The sequence below is a fragment of the Drosophila teissieri genome, chromosome 2L, assembly GCF_016746235.2.
Source record: "Drosophila teissieri strain GT53w chromosome 2L, Prin_Dtei_1.1, whole genome shotgun sequence".
Lineage (NCBI taxonomy): Eukaryota > Metazoa > Arthropoda > Insecta > Diptera > Drosophilidae > Drosophila > Drosophila teissieri.
In genome coordinates this window covers 23,766,237-23,783,036 of record NC_053029.1, presented here as the reverse complement: position 1 = coordinate 23,783,036, position 16,800 = coordinate 23,766,237, and the positions used below count along the sequence as shown (strand labels likewise).

At 39.3% G+C, this 16,800-nt stretch overlaps 1 protein-coding gene across 2 annotated transcripts in view; it reads right to left on the bottom strand.

Moving 5' to 3' along the window:
- Positions 1 to 16,800, bottom strand: part of LOC122626569 (transcription-associated protein 1) — a 189,537-nt gene that overhangs the window by 60,163 nt on the left and 112,574 nt on the right. For both annotated transcript variants that reach the window (XM_043806879.1, XM_043806880.1), the window contains exon 12: positions 12,584 to 13,976. In XM_043806879.1, the coding sequence (XP_043662814.1) occupies positions 12,584 to 13,976 (1,393 nt within the window). The remainder of the gene's footprint in view (positions 1 to 12,583; positions 13,977 to 16,800) is intronic.

Here is a 16,800-nt window from a genome sequence, read left to right as displayed (position 1 = left end):
CTTAGAGTTCTAACGTTCCATTGTCCAATTCGTGTCCGTTTTGAAATGCCTATGGTCCTTATCGAATTTTGGGAGCCGTTTAGTTTAAATTTCTCGTATTAGTTTCAGTAATCGTTGTAAGTTTTTCGACCGATCTGGTGATTGGCCAGATGCGGCTTATCCCAGTGGTGGGGCTGCCACCTGTCGCCATCGGGGAGTGGCGTCTACGGTGTTGTGTTGTTATTCGTAGAAAAGCGAACAGTCTGGTAACGCGATCGCCCTGCTGGGTGTTGTTGCTGTTCGCAGAAAAACACAGGGTGCGCTTGGTACTATGTGGGTGCCCCCGTTTTTCTCCCATGTAGTGAGGAGGGGGGTGGGGCGGTGTGGCAAGTGGAAGTTGCCGAAAACTATGTTGTTATATATTGGGGTTTTCCCAGGCTGATAAAAGCGAAGCACGTGAGCTAGATGGCTGTACTAATTCTTTAGTTTAGGGAGATTTATCAAGCAAGACAGTTTGTCAAAATTCTAGTACTGGCTTCTCTGTTAATATCATAGGTGGCTAATCAGTTATGGGGTCCGTGACATCTGAGCGAATGCAACCTCCAGAAACAAGACTAACCGAGTCTCTTGCATTATCGGCAATCCTGGCAGACGCTTGACTTGACCGACACACAGCAGTTCGCAAACGAGACTGGCGGCTGTAGCCGGCTGGGTCGGTAAATAATGAATTGAGTGCCCAGAAGCTTTGCAGAAGGCAAAGGTCGCAGATCTACGCAAATCAGATGTTCTATTACTTTCCACCTGATTGCCTGGCGTGTTCCTTGCCATGGCAAACTCCATATTCTCCAGGGTCCTACATCTCTGCTCCAGAAATTCTGCCATTCCCACGTTGGAATTAAATTCTTTAAGACCGACTCCTCATATTCCGCCTGATTTTCCGGATCCAGCTTTTGAAGAAGGACTTGGACAATTATGCATCCAGCGATCTGCTCCGTTGAGCCCATTCCATTAAGAGCGCGAGTATGAGCGTTAAATTTATCAGACAGTTCAATTCAGTTTAGTTGCCATCCGATATTTCCAGTGAGCGAGAGGCTTCTAGCGCAGTGTAGCTTAGACGTGAACGAAGAAGCTGTAGCTTTTCTATGTTTGAGAGCTGAGGATAGCTATCTATTATCGATGGAAACATAGAATACAAATTTTGCCAATTAACGAAGACTCCAACGAATTTCAGAAGCTCAAGAGGCGGCAGCGACGGTGTCCTATGCCGGATTGGACGCTGCTGTGGGGCACAATCACATGGAGAAACTCCGTCAGCAAATGTTGAGTACGGATATATTTGCGACACGCATTTTGGGTCACGAAAAATCCAGTTCTTCGAGCTCGTTGAGAGCTTTTCTACTTGTTTACTGAAGCTCATCGATCAGCTCAAACCTCATATGGAGAACGGACTCGTCAAATTAATTAATGAAGCGCTTGATAAAGAGTCCATTAAACGTTCGACTCTAAATTGCAGTCGCCTTAAAAATGTCACCCTGCGCATCAGCGGTAACGTTTCCAGAATTTTCAGCAGTCATGGCAAATGCAAGTCAAGCGGTAGGATGAGCGCAATTTGCGGCAGCTTCAGTTCCTTGGCTATGTACGCGCAAAATATAACTCCATATCTATATGCACTCCTGCGTAACCAACGGAATTACTTTCTAATGTTCACTGCCTTTAATCTTGTCTGCATATTGCAGACACAAAAATTTGTTAATTTCCGAGAAATGAAGGACGAGTTAGTGTGTAGCGATGAGATGAACGAGATTTTACATCGATGCTGAGCGACTCAAAATGCGGAGCGAAGAAGATCGCTAAGTCAAAGGTGCAAGCGCGAGAGTACAAGATAGAGAGAGAGATACATCCAAGTTTAGATAGGAAAAGATAATCGCACAAGTGAGATGCCGTAGATATAAATTGTGTTTCCAATGCTGACAAAAACATAAATACCCTTTACTCGTAGAGTAAAAGGGTATACTAGATTCGTTGAAAAGTATGTAACAGGGAGAAGGAAGCGTTTCCGACCATATAAAGTATATATATTCTTGACCAGGATCAATAGCCGAGTCGATCTGACCATGTCCGTCTGTCCGTCCGACCATCTGTCTGTCCGTCTGTTTGTCCGTCCGTATGAACGTCGAGATCTCAGGAACTACAAAAGCTAGAAAGTTGAAAGACTCCAGAGACATGGACGCAGCGCAAGTTTGTCGATTCATGTTGCCACGCCCACACTTTTGAAAAATGTTTTGATATTTTTTAATTTTCTTATTAGTATTGTAAGTTTCTATCGATCTGCAGAAAAAGTTTTGCCACGCCCACCCTAACGCCCACAAACCGGCCAAAACTGCCACGCCCATACTTTTGAAAAATGTTGTGAAATTGTTTCACATTTTTGTTCGTTTTGTAAATTTAACTCTATATACCAAAAATCTTTTTGTCAAGCCCACTCTAACGCCCACAAACCGCCAAAAAGGTCAGTGTTGTAATTTCTCTTCGCACATTCACTAGCTGAGTAACGGTCTATCTTGTTTTTTTCTGGGTTGTATGTATGTAAACCAATTTGCTAGCAACGAAACGTATGACTGATTTTTAGCTATGTAGCTTTTCAGTCGAACAGCAAATTAACTGTTAAGCATATGAAATTGTTGTTGCTCAGCATAAGGAACTAGTTAAGAATAAGCAGAATACACAACATTGTTTTTTTTTTTTTGTAATATGTCACTACATTTTTTGTTATACATTAGTCAGCGTTTTCCAATTTTTATTCTTCAATAATAGATTTTCAGCCTCAAATAGTCGTTTTTCTGTGATGACTCTTCATTTGACCGAATCTCTTACCGAGCCATTTCTTCATGTTTGAAAAAAAATAGTCACAGCTAAATCTGAGAATATGCTGATGGGTAGCATTGTAAATTTATAAATTTTGCATGTGATACAACTGTGCACCGTGCATTGTCTGATGAACGTAAAATCACGAATCGTTGCTTCAATGCTATAAAAGCAAAAAAAAAAGCTTTCAAATTTAAGTCAGCTGTTAATCGATAATGCTGACAGAGCAGTGTATTTAAGCAGTGCGGCAAATACAAAAATCACGATTATAAAGACTGTAATATGTACGTACATATGTATGCATTGTCAATGCGGCAAGTAACACGTGTGCGTGTGAATTGGCGCCACAACTTAATGAAAGTAATTTTTAATTGAAAATATTTTGTTTTAAGAGGTGTTCAAACAAATAAAACAATTTTTAAAGGGCGGTCAATCGATAAAAATCATTTTTAAAGGGTGGTCATACGATTTTGTTTAAAAGTATTTAGTTTTAAGAGGTGGGCAAACGAAAATATGTTTTTTAAGGGTGGGCGAACGACAAAACCCATTTTTAAAGCGTGGTCAAACGATAAAAACCATTTTTAAAGGGTTTTGTTTGAAAATATTTAGTTTTGAGGTATGGAATATGCTTAATTCCTTATGTGCTTATATTTTCTAAACTAAAAGTTTTTTCAAAATTCTAAAGGGTGGGTAACGTAATCAAACAAAGTTATTGCGATTAAAAAAAAATTTCCAAAAAATTTTTGAAGTTCGAAAATGTTCGAAATTTCATATCTTCAAAACTGTACGTGGTCAAAAAAAAGTAATTGGTGGTCAAACATTAGCAAACGATGTTTAAACAATTCCACCTTTTAAATTTCAAAAATTCTATTTTTGCGGACCCAGCTTCTTTGAGCTCATTTCTTTACCTGAAACGATCCACCACACAAACATCCATTTTCAGTTTGGGCAACGACGGCAGTCGCCGATGCACAAATAATTTTTTACACTGGCTACACGACGGCGTCAGTATATGGTATTTTGTCTCGAATAGGGTTGAATGGCTGAATTACAAACTTAGCGCACAGCTGATCAGTTGTCGATCGCAGCAAATCCTAAAATGTTGCTAAGATCGGCAGCTAAAAAAAATTCGGAGCAATCAGATTAACCTGTTATGCTTTCTCAACTAGCGATTCCACCTGTCCCGATTAGTTTACCACTATAAAAAAATATTGAGTCCGGACTATCGGCACAAATTGGCTCTACAAATACACAGTCTGCAGTGACAAAACCCCTCACTGTGGTTCCACTAAAGAAACAAATTTTCGTTTCTCGGCTTTCCCTGGTCAAACATCATCTGATGAAGTGTCTTATATATAAGACTAAACAAAACCCGATACCATGAAAGTGGAAAAATTTAACTTTTCTTACGCTAGGGACATTTCATCTGTTGGCGGAACTCATATTGTCGGTCATGTTTATTGTTTGTTGTTTATTGTTAAGTAGAAAGAATTTGAAGTCTAGTGTAAGTTAGTTTAGGGCGAAGGCGGGAGCATAATAAAGTTCTCTCTCGCTCTTTGCGAATTCGCCCCGTCTTCGCCAACCTCTGTTAAGCTAGGCCTAAGAACACATATGTTAAATAGAGAAGAAGTCGTAAAATTGAATTCAACACGAGCAAACGCATTTTTCGTTGTCGTTCCGAAATAAACTAATTATTCTTGCCACCAAGTTCTATAAATATTTTAATAAACTAATTAAATTCTTCATGGGGCCCCCGGGTGGACAAGAATTAGTTTAAACAAATTAAAAGTGACAGTGACACATATAATATAATATAATATATATATATATATAATAATATAAAAGTGCAACATAAAAAACAATTGTTCTTGTTTTTTTTTGAGTGCAATAAATAAATATATTGTTGCCCGCGTCGCGCTATTGTGATTAACAATAAATATTTCTTAAACATATTCCGTGTCGGTCGCGAAATACCCTACTTCCGGAATTGCCGCCACCACCGAGGGAACTTTTAAGGAAAGTGGCCGCTAAAATTAGCATTCGGAAATCACAGGTATTTGTGCAAAAAATTGAAAGCTAGAGTTATAGACAAATTTAATGTTTATTGTCTTGTGCTGGAATATTGCACCTCGCTTTCAGTTCTTGGCACATACAGCCGTGGACGTATAAATAGCACAAAATGAAGTTCATCTTTTTGAATAGTTTTTTTAATGAAAAAAAATTTCTTGGAAATAAAACAGCTTTCGTTCTTCATAGCTTAGCTTATAAACTAATAAATTAATTAATCAAAATGAATAAATGTTTAAAAAAAAAGATGTGGAAATTTAAAAACTAAAAAACAACGAAAAATGCGTGGTCACAGAAATAGCACAATTTCAAAATATCTTCAATTAATCATAAAAAATAAGTTTAAAAGTAATTAATGTAAAGCAAATTTAATATTTGATTGAGTATCCATGATTTTTGATGACTGCGTTACATCTTCAACCCATACTCTCCACAAGATCCAAACATCTATCCTTTGGAATGGAGTTCCAGGCTGCTTGGACACCTTTCCACAAATCGTCAAGATTCGAAATTTTTTTTTTGGATATCATAACCTTGACATCATTCCATAGATTTTCTATTGGATTTATGTCAGGGCTTTGAGCCGGCCATTCCAGAACTTGGATGGATTCGTCCTTCATCCACTTTTTAACGACACGATATGTGTGCTTTGGGTCGTTGTCGTGCTGGAATGTCCATTTCAGAGGCATGTTCTCAAACGTAAATGGTTCCATTTGATTTTTGAGAATGTCCACATACATAAAGCGATCCATTACGCCATTGATCCGGTAAAGCGGACCCACACCTCGCCAGGAAAATGCACCCCAGCACATAATGGAACGTGACTTGAATTTCAATTTAAATAATTTGTTTTCGTTGTTCTCATCAAAAAAATATTTAATATACATTTCGAACAATAAATTAATAATTTATGATATTAAAAATATGATATATATAATATGATATATGATATTATGATATTAAAATAAATAAGGTAATTAAATTATATTTTCGGTCTGATTTGGGATAATTTGTTTCGGCCATTTATTTATTTAATTCGGAAATACAATTTAATTAATTTAAAATGAGCTTGGAAACCAAAAATAAATCTGTTCTGGAAGAGCTGAAAAGCAAGCTCCAAAGTCGGGTCAGAACAATTCGCCGATTAAATGAGCGATTAGAAACGGGATCGATTTCGCTATTAAAGGAAGAATTGAAATGTCGACTAGAAAACTTAAATGCTTCAATTAGTAAGGCAAATCAATTAAAAGAATAGATAGAACCCATAGATTGTAGCGATGAATTTGGCGACGAGTTGGAAGAGCTTTGTATAGTGACCAAGGCAAAAATAATGTCCCTGTTGTCTGCCTTGAAGGTAGCAAGCGTCAGCGATGCTCCGGGATCAGCTGCTGTAGCTCCAACTCGTGCGCGACTTCCGAATTTGGCATTTCCGAAATTCAGTGGAGATTATTCGGAGTTCAAAAATTTCATCAGCCTTTTCGAAACTTTGGTTCATAAAGACGCCAGCATTCCAGTTATCGAAAAATTTAACCATTTAATTTCATGTCTCTCTGGTGAAGCTTTAGGAACAGTTAAAGCTTACCAAGTCACCGAGAGCAATTACGAAAAGGCACTAGCCAGTTTAAAAAAGGTTTACGATAACGAATGCCTCATCTTTATGAATAATATATCAACATTGTTTAGTCTTCCTAAAATATCGCATCAGTCCGCTTCCTCCTTGAGAAACCTTATCGATACTGTTTCTTCGATTTATGGTTCTCTGTTATCGATAGGAAATGATACAAAAATTTCGAATGCAATGTTGATATATTTGGTATTGAATAGAGTCGACCCAGTGACCAAACAAAAATGGGAGGAACAGCTCGATTATGAGACTTTGCAGCTGAAGAATCGACAAAGCCGAAGCAAGATAAAATTGTGTCCAGCAAGCCACATAATCGTAGCTCATTCTCGTGTTCCTTCTCCAACAGCAAGCCTCAGAAAACTTGTAGCTATTGCAATGCAGCAGATCATTTGCTACAGAATTGTAGCCCGTTTGGGCGTTTCTCTGTAATGCAAAGGTTCGAGTTTGTTAAGTATGCCTCCTTATGTATTAATTGTCTGCGAAAAGGCCATACTGTTTCGAAATGCAAAGGCAAAAAGTGTCGAGCTTGTGACCGCTCACACCATATTCTGCTTCATAGATATACAGTGCCTGAGAACAGTTTAGCGTTGCCACCCCCGCCAGAGACCATGTCTCCTACTTTTAACCAAGATCAGCCTTCCACGTCACATGTTATGCATGCCACGTCCTTGGACAGGGTGATTTTGGCTACGTCAATCGTAAGCGTCCGTACGAAAAACGGAGAATACGTTTTGGCCCGAGCTCTGCTGGACTCTGGGTCTCAAACGAATTTTATAACAGAAGAACTGGCGAACCGCTTACAGATTCGTAGAGAGGAGTCGTGTATCAACTTACTTGGTATTGGCGAGTCCAATTCTCAAGTCAAAAAAAAGGTACACGCAGTGGTGAAGTCGCGAATAAATGGTAGTGAGTTCTCGTTCGATTTCTGGATCTTAAAGTCGATCTCCGGTTACCATCCTGATCAGTCGGTGAACGTCAGTGATTGGAAGATCCCGAAGAACCTACCATTAGCAGACCCATATTTCTACAAGTCACAAAAAATTGATATGTTGATAGGAGCAGAATCATTTTTCGAATTGCTAGGTGTTGGTCAAATTAGACAAGGTCCTGACTATCCAACTCTACAAAAGACCCTTCTTGGTTGGGTTGTTTCGGACAGATACAAGTCTGCAGTCCCGAAACAAGTTGTGAATAGTTTCAGTTGTAGTGAAGAACCTTTAGTATCGATTGACAGCCCACTACAGAAATTTTGGTCGCTGGAGGAAATGCCAAATCCAAAGAAAATTCTGTCGCCTGAGCACAAGTTATGTGAAGACCATTATAGGAAGACTACTCAGGTATTGCCATCAGGTCGGTTTGAAGTTAGGCTGCCGTTTAAATCTGATCCAAATAGATTAGGCAACTCCTTCAAGGTTGCAAAACGGCGGTTTTTGTCGCTTGAGCGAAGGTTGTCTCGAGATCCTAACTTGAAGACCATGTACTTGGAATTCATGGAAGAATATCTCGCCCTAGGTCATATGTCGCCTACAGCTACAAAATCCCTTCCACTCCACATTATGTCATTCCCCATCAATGCGTGTTAAGGCCCCAGAGTACGTCAACAAAGTAGTCAACAAAGTAAGTCTGAAGCGTCTCAGGTTCTTCAAACAGCAGGTTTTGAATTGACAAAGTGGTTTTCAAACTCACCTGAGGTCACTGCATCTGAGAGCACAGTTAAGTCGATACCTATCTCGGATTCAGAGTCAACTAAGGCGTTAGGAATATCGTGGTTGCCTAGCGAAGATGCCTTCAAGTTCAAAATTGACACTTCTGTCATGGGTCTCCGAGCGACAAAACGGAACATACTATCGGTGACATCGAAGCTGTTTGACCTCCTCGGCTTGTTAAGTCCCATTGTGATTAAAGGAAAGATCCTACTGCAGGAACTCTGGCTTAATAAGTTAGATAGGGATGAGTCAATTCCGATGCATTTGGAAACAGCTTGGGATATGCTAAAATGCACTCTGTCTCAACTGGATGAGATATCGATTCCTCGGTTCGTGCATACCGACCCATTGTCACCGGTACAGCTACATGCCTTTGCCGACGCCTCCATGAGAGCTTATGGAGCTGGCGTCTATATTCGTAGCAAAACTGCCGAAGGTTTTAAATTATCGTTGTTGACTTCAAAGTCAAAAGTAGCGCCGCTCAAGACCAAAATGCTCCCAAGGCTTGAGTTATGTGGCGCTCACCTTCTCGCAGATCTCTGCCATAGAATCATACCCTTATTAAAAGTCCCTATCGAACGAATTGTATACTGGTCGGACTCTGAAGTTACTCTTCACTGGATTCGATCTCATCCATCTTCGTTGTCGACATTCGTTTCGAACGGGGTAGCGGAGATTCAAGAATGGTCAGGAGAAGCTACATGGCGGCATGTTCCCACAAAGCAGAACCCAGCAGATATCGTTTCGAGAGGTTGTGACGTCGACGAAATGGGGCAGTCGATCTGGTTCACTGGCCCACCATTTCTGAAGGACGAAGAAGAGAACTGGCCCAAAAATGCGCATTTCGAGCCGGGTGAGGAAGTCTTGCGTCCGGAAGGTAGGAAGACTGTGGTCGGACTGACCGCTGCTGTGCAAACTTCTGATTTGCTGGATGTCATCGAGGGGTTTTCGTCACACCTCAAACTGCTTAGAGTGTTCGCTTATATGTTTCGCTTTATAAGAAAATGCAAAGACAAGAGTATAGTTTTCGAAGAAACTCTGTCACCAACTGAATATAATGAAGCGTTTCATAAGATTATCGAAATAGTACAAAAGCACGAGTATCAAGTAGAAATTGAAAAGGTTCGTAAAGGCTCCGAGGTCGGCCCAAGTCTTCAGCGATTGAACCCATTCATCCATGAGGATACAGGCACTTGGTGCAACTTTTCGTTGTTGCGAGTTAGGGGGCGACTAGCTAACGCTCCTATATCATATGATGCCAAGTTTCCCTTGCTGTTGACGAAACGCTCGCAGTTTGTGCAGAGCTACGCCCGCATTTGCACCATTCCAATTTTCATGTCGGCCCTCGAGCACTTGTAATCATCCTACGACAGCGTATTTGGACCGTAAACGCTCAGGAACTCTGCAGTCAGACAGTTCGATCATGTGTGCGCTGCTTCAAATGCAAGCCTCGACTAATGACACAAATTATGGGAAATCTACCCGCAAATAGACTCCGTGCTCTCCGCCCATTTGCGGTATGTGGCGTTGATTTTTGTGGCCCTGTCTATACGACATTAAAAATTTGAGGAAGGCCCCCGTATAAGTCCTACATTGCCTTATTTGTTTGTTTTGCGTCCAAGGCGGTTCACTTAGGATATCCGCAGACGGTGCATTGCGACAACGCGACGAGCTTCGTCGGAGCGAGTCGCCACTTCCTGGCTCTTCGCGATCGGATCGAGGAGCAGGCGGACGCAATTCGCGAGTTCGCATCAAAAAGCGGATGCGAATTTGCGTTCACACCCCCTCGGGCTCCGCACATGGGCGGACTATGGGAGGCAGGTGTGAAAACTGCAAAGCACCTTCTCCTACGAGCGGTGGGCAACGCACTCCTAAACGCCGAAGAGCTGGCAACAGTCCTCGTCGGGATCGAGGCCACGATGAACTCGTGGCCCCTCGGAGCGCTCAGCCAGGACCCAAGCGACGGAGAGGCGCTAACTCCCGAGCACCTGCTGACAGGCGGGCCGCTCATCGCAGCACCAGCACTCCGGACCCCGGACCAGGCGGGTCTCAGTTGCTTGCGGCGATGGCGGCTTGTCTCGTCAGTCAGGCAAACGTTCTGACGGCGATGGTCCCGGGAATATGTCCTGGGCCTTCAGATTCGGGGCAAGTGGCACGGGGAGAAGGCCAACGTCGAGGAGGGCCAACTCGTCGTCGTGGCAGAGGACAACCTGCTGCCTCAACAGTGGCTCCTGGGAAGGATCGTCGCGACGCACGCAGGAAAGGACGGCAAGGTCAGGAGGAGTGATGGAGCCATCTTCCGGAGGGCGATCCACAAGCTGGCGCCGCTGCCGGTGTTGGCGGAACTCATATTGTCGGTCATGTTTATTGTTTATTGTTAAGTAGAAAGAATTTGAAGTCTAGTGTAAGTTAGTTTATGGCGAAGGCGGGAGCATAATAAAGTTCTCTCTCGCTCTTTGCGAATTCGCCCCGTCTTCGCCAACCTCTGTTAAGCTAGGCCTAAGAACACATATGTAAAAAAGAGAAGAAGTCGTAAAATTGAATTCAACACGAGCAAACGCATTTTTCATTGTCGCATGCTTAATCTCAACGTTTTAGCTTTAATGGTTCTTAATATCTCGACGTTCATGCAGACGGTCAGACAGACCCTCGGTTAGTGATTTTGGTCAATAATATATATATTATAGGGTCGAAAACTCACGTGTAACGCGTATAATTGTTATATATAATAATTGTAAAATGTTATTCTTATTTTTTTCTTTTTTCTTTTTACGCGCGAGTCCCACGGCCACACCTCCCGCCCAACCGACCGAGGGGCGCTGCCGTGTATCGTACGGCTAGAATCGCGGGAAGATAGACGCGATATAGAAGACATTAAAGGACGAGGATATATATGTATACTAGTAGTAAGATCTAAGAATTCGTTAAGTACGTTAGCATTGATCGCTTTAAAAACGGCAGAGTGTCAGAATTAGAGATAATAGGATAGAATCTATTATAGTCAGAACATAATACTCTGTATCATGCAACTCATAGTTAGATCTACAATGATTTAAAATTAGAGGTACGTAATTTCTAGTAAATCTGCTTGGAACAGTAAAGTTTAGCCGACTAACCAAGTCGGGACTATCCACTTTACCACGAATAAGGTTAAAAATAAAGACTGTTCCAAGCATCGTTCTACTGTTAGCTAAGGAGGGTAAGTTAATTAACATTAATCTACTTGAATAAGGAGGTAATCTATGGTTTGCATCCCAATTAAGGCGCCGTAAGGCAAAAAGTAAGAAGTTCTTTTGAACCGATTCAATGCGGTCCGAGTAAACTTCATATTGTGGACTCCAAACAGGTGATCCATACTCGAGGATCGGACGGACTAGAGAAATAAATAAGGTTTTGGTCATGTAAGGATCATCAAATTCCTTTGACCACCGTTTTATAAAACCAAGCACACCCCTGGCCTTATTGGCAATAGACGAAATATGGTCTGAAAATTTAAGTTTAGGGTCCAGAAGAACACCAAGATCATCAACATGTGTTATTCTGTCCAAAGAGCACCCACTTAAAGTGTAAGTTGCGTGCATTGAGTTGGCACGACAAAAGGTCATAACTTTACACTTAGAGCCATTTAAGTTTAATACGTTATCACGGCACCAGGTTTAAAAGCAATCTAGATCGATTGTAAGAAATGTCCCTATATTGCAAGCATAATTTTACATCATAAAAGTACATTAGTACACGCGAATGATTTATTATTAAGGGAAGGTCGTTAATAAATAAGGTAAAAAGGAGCGGACCCTTGTGGGACGCCGGATGTGACTCGGAGAATACAAGAAAGAGAATTTTTAAAGAGGACCCGTTGCGTCCTGCCATTCTTATTCTTATTCGTTATACACAATTTTTTCTATAATGTATATTTTGAGCTTTAAGAGAAAAATAATATAAAGCTGCCACAGGAATGGGCATTAAATAATATCTGATATCACTTACACAAGCAAGTGCTTAATGAGTATAAACAGCTAATATACTAGCCGCTCGTAAAGCGCTTTGCGATTTAATTAAATGGAAACTTTTTTAAAACAAAGTTATAAACATTTGGAAAATAAATATTTTTAGTATTTTCATTTTTAAAATGAAGACCTATCATAATTTTTGCAACTATCGATTGCGCAATATTAACAGTAATAATAATAGTAATAGTAGTTAAAACAAACGGTTTGCGTAATGCTATCACCAATTTTAATCATTTTAGTTGCGAGGAAGATATTTAAAAATTTTCTTGGAATAGAGATAGAAAATGGCAAGGAAAAAAATTATAATTTTTTAAGAAAACCATTTAGCTTACCAATTGTAAAAAGTCGTGGTTCCAAAGTTGTGCAGAATGTATTGCCATCCATTAGTCCGATTTGCGCATTTGCCGGTTGATGTCTCAATAAATGCTTTTTTGGCGGTATAATATCAGCGAGAACGTCTTTATGCGGATCCATAACTTCAGAAACGGTTTTGGATTGTATTGTACCAATATGTTTAAGTAGTATCATAGATTCTTCCCTAACAATGGTATTAGGGCTTGTGATGTGACGCACAAGTTCGTGAATAACTTCATAAGTGGCTTTGACTTGTAAATCTTTTAGATCCATATTTTTATAAAAGTCGCTTATTGGCGTTAAACAAATTTCCAACATGCTCTTCATATAATTTTTTGTTATTTCAATAGCCCCATTAGATACATCCCCCTCTAGGTCCATTAATACAAACATGAACGCTTTTATAAAATTAAAGAGATTTTGAAAAAGGGATCGCAAAGACATATGTTTGCATAAAAACTGAATAGCTTGGCAACCACCTACTTTTGAGTACCATGGCCGATCATAGCACAGGGATACCATTTTTTCAGCTAGATACTGGATAATAGGCAATTTACATGCTCTTTCTTTATTACCCATAATATTTGTTGCAGTGTCAAGTATAATACCCATACAAGCTATTCCGGGTTTGCATAACTCCTTTTCTTCATGACCCATGCAAGATGCTAAAGCATCTATTAATATCATGGGGTCAATTCCATGCGTGGCTTGGTATCCTTTTTGTGGAAAAGGACCTGACTGTTGTGCAATAGCTACCATAGTATAATGTCTGACAACAGCTGCCATTACTGGGCACACTGAATCACGCAAGTCCTTTGTTGCTGATGCAACCAACATTCCTATGAGGGCTGTCTGATGGGTTTCTCGCACAGTTTCATTTCCGACTTTATGTTGAAATGTAGACCAATTCATAATTTTATTTTCAACAAAATCTACATGTGTAAAAAGTTTTAGCAGCATATGTTTTTCATCATCCAAACTTATAAATGCAGCTAAGAAGCACCGAATTACTTCCCAGCTTTGCCTCCTATAAAACTGGTCAGTAGAATTTGATCCCAATGCTCTAAAGGCGGACTTAATCGCCTCATCAACAGGAAAATCGATTGGTGTTTCGTATTCCTGAAAATAAGTTACAATCGAAATGGTTGGCTGATCGTTCCGAATATACGACAAAGCTTGTGGCTCCACCATCATTTTTCGATTTCCGCCACCAAATTTTCCAAGAACGCGAAAGGCAACCAAAGCGGCGTTGTCCTGGTTTCTTAAAGTTTTCCACAAGGCTTGCATCAAAGCAGCTCTTACTGGTTGTATATGATCATACAAAAAGTCAGGCTGTAAATTATCAACGCAAAGCTCTAAGGTTCGTAGGCCCTAAAAAAGGAAAACAAAAGTTCTTTAAATTAAATCATTTTCGTTGTAATTAGAAGACGATATTGATTTTTAAAATTGTGTCTTTTCTATTTTTAATAAATTAAGCATATACATAGAAAACACAAAAACAATTAAATTATACAGAAAATTCACCAAATAAATAATACAGATTTTGCACTTTTTTAATTTTTTTAATGCATTTGTCCAAGTTCAAGAATTTTTAAGATCGTTGACTGAAAAGTTGCATGCTCAGCGCACCTGTTGAACCTGTAAACTTATTGACATTTGATATTTTGTTGATTGGTCATAAATAATTTTGAGTGTCACGGGAATGGTCTAAACAAATTTAGCTCTTGCAGGGGAATAAAAATTCTCCAAAGTCTTTTAACAGACGATTTAGCTGGATAGGCTTCACTTGCACCGGAATTATAAATTTTTTTCGTAAATGAATTCAAAAATAAATTCTATATAGTATATATATATATTACATATATGTACATATATTGCACAACATAACCATGTTGGATTAACATATGAATATCTGAGGTGTCAGCGACAGGTTGATGCTGGGTAGTTGTTAATTGATTTGATCACGCTGTATCCTTTTCTGTGCTCAATATAGTTCGTCCCAATAAACAGTATAGCTCAACGGGATTTGGGTTCCCCAAAACCGAGTGTTTAATAGTCAGTCCAACGGCCACAATCGTTCCCACAGTAATTCTACTCCGGTTATTGGCAAAGTTCGTCATTCAGCGAATGACTGCCAAATATAGCGGACCTAGCTAAATAGGTTGCAGCACTTTACCAATCCTCAAACTAATCGGGGAAGTGGACAAGAAGCTGTAGTTGGATAAAACTTGAAAATAGCTAACTAACAAAAAAAGACTATTGGATTTAGAAGAGTCATAGCCTTTCGGACAAAAAATTTATTCATGCTGTAGTATGGGCTTTGCGTGTTTTTTCACAGATTTAAATTGATTGTAGTCACGCTCTTATTACCTTGAGACTGATCTATAAGCGATTGGTTCATGGCCTGGTGATCAGTATTATGCATTTAAAACGTTATTCTACAAGAGGCTTACGTGCAGATCCAAGTGGATCCTTTTCCAGTGGCCACACGACGCTCAAACTGAAGAGAGTTTTGTATAGTTTTCACCACCTGAGGCGAGAAAACTGCTTAAAAAACTTAGGAGAGCTAAACAGAGAAACATTTAGAACCAGGTTATACCGTTTTATTGCCATTTCATTTTATAAATGTCAAATTATTTATAATTGATATGTTAATATTCCGAAGAAATATTATTGTATTATAATAATTATATTCATTATATAGATATATCTTATATATCAAAATCAAATTCCTTCCTTTTTCTTAAAAGGAATTAATATAAAAACTTATGAATATATAGTTTCTTTTTATGATACGCTTTAACTATGAGAACTGCGGGACCTTCTGGCCGACGCTAACCGCTTAACTAGGCTAAGCGAGGTCGTTTGAGAGGTTTAAATACAGGTCGAGTCTCTCTTTTCGCCCTTCTTTCATATCTCGCTACAGCTGTCGCGATATCTATTTAGCTAAACTACTTTTGTAAGCTTATGCATATAGGTTTATTTTTCGAAGCTATGCTTTTGCTTAGGCAGTCTGCATCTCCGAATAAAACAGAACATATGTACATATATGTACATTAATATAACCTATTCGTGCGTTCTTATTAATTATAACCCTAAGGGTGGCATGTTACAGATATTACAGTTTGAAGTCGGTGATAGCAGTGCGGCTCAAGACCGCAGTGATCTCAGTCGAACGCAGGTGGCCAAGAAATAACGTCTAAGAGGCAAAATGGCGATAACAACAATAGCTGGACAGGTATCTGCACCACCACCTACAACGGAAGTCCGTTATTGGAATTAGAGTAAGTATATGCAAAAAATGCAAATTTCAACCTTTCCATTCTGTACTGACAAGGAAAACAGACTTAGAAGAACATATCATAGAAGTACTCAAGAAAGACGATCAAGTAGATCCACCGCCCCATTTCGCCAGTAAAACCTCAGCTAGTGCTCGCTGAACTAAATCAAGGAACTTTTTTTGATCAAGGAAAGTAATATTATCTGAATTCTTTAACCTCTTTTAGAATGATTGATTCATTTATCCTAATGGATGCATTCATGCAAATGTCTAGTTCCCAACTGTAGGATTATGGATAATATATATAAAAAGATATAGATAAATTGAAATGATATATTTGTATAGCGATATAAAATCTGGATAAATATAAATATAATAATGAAATGTTATATTTGTTTTACGTATTTATTGATATTTTTAGATTAGACACTTGTTATTCTACACTGCGGGCTATCAGACGCACGTATGTGTAAAAATTAATGCATTTATTGGTCTGTGGTTATACTATTAATGTTGCCCACAATTTAAAAAATAAATCAGGAAAAAATACCTACCATCCCTGCCCTACCATATCCTAATAAATGTACTCTGATAATATAATGTATTTAATATAGTTGGTCGTTCAACCAACAGTTATCGAAGTGCGGACGTCTGTATTCTCTGTGCTCTAAAAATATATACAACATATCCAAGCAAAAAGTGAATAATAATCAACAATTTACGAAAAAAAATTGTTCAAAATCGTTTATAAAAATAGTTGTGCAATTCGTTTGTTTTATGCATCTATTCTCCTAGACAGCAAACTAATACAATGATTCAAAACGATATTCGGGCTCAACGTCAGCGATAGAAAGACGAACGTCGTCTCTCTTTGATCCGAAACAACGCGAATGCGTTGCAATCTGCGGAAGTGCA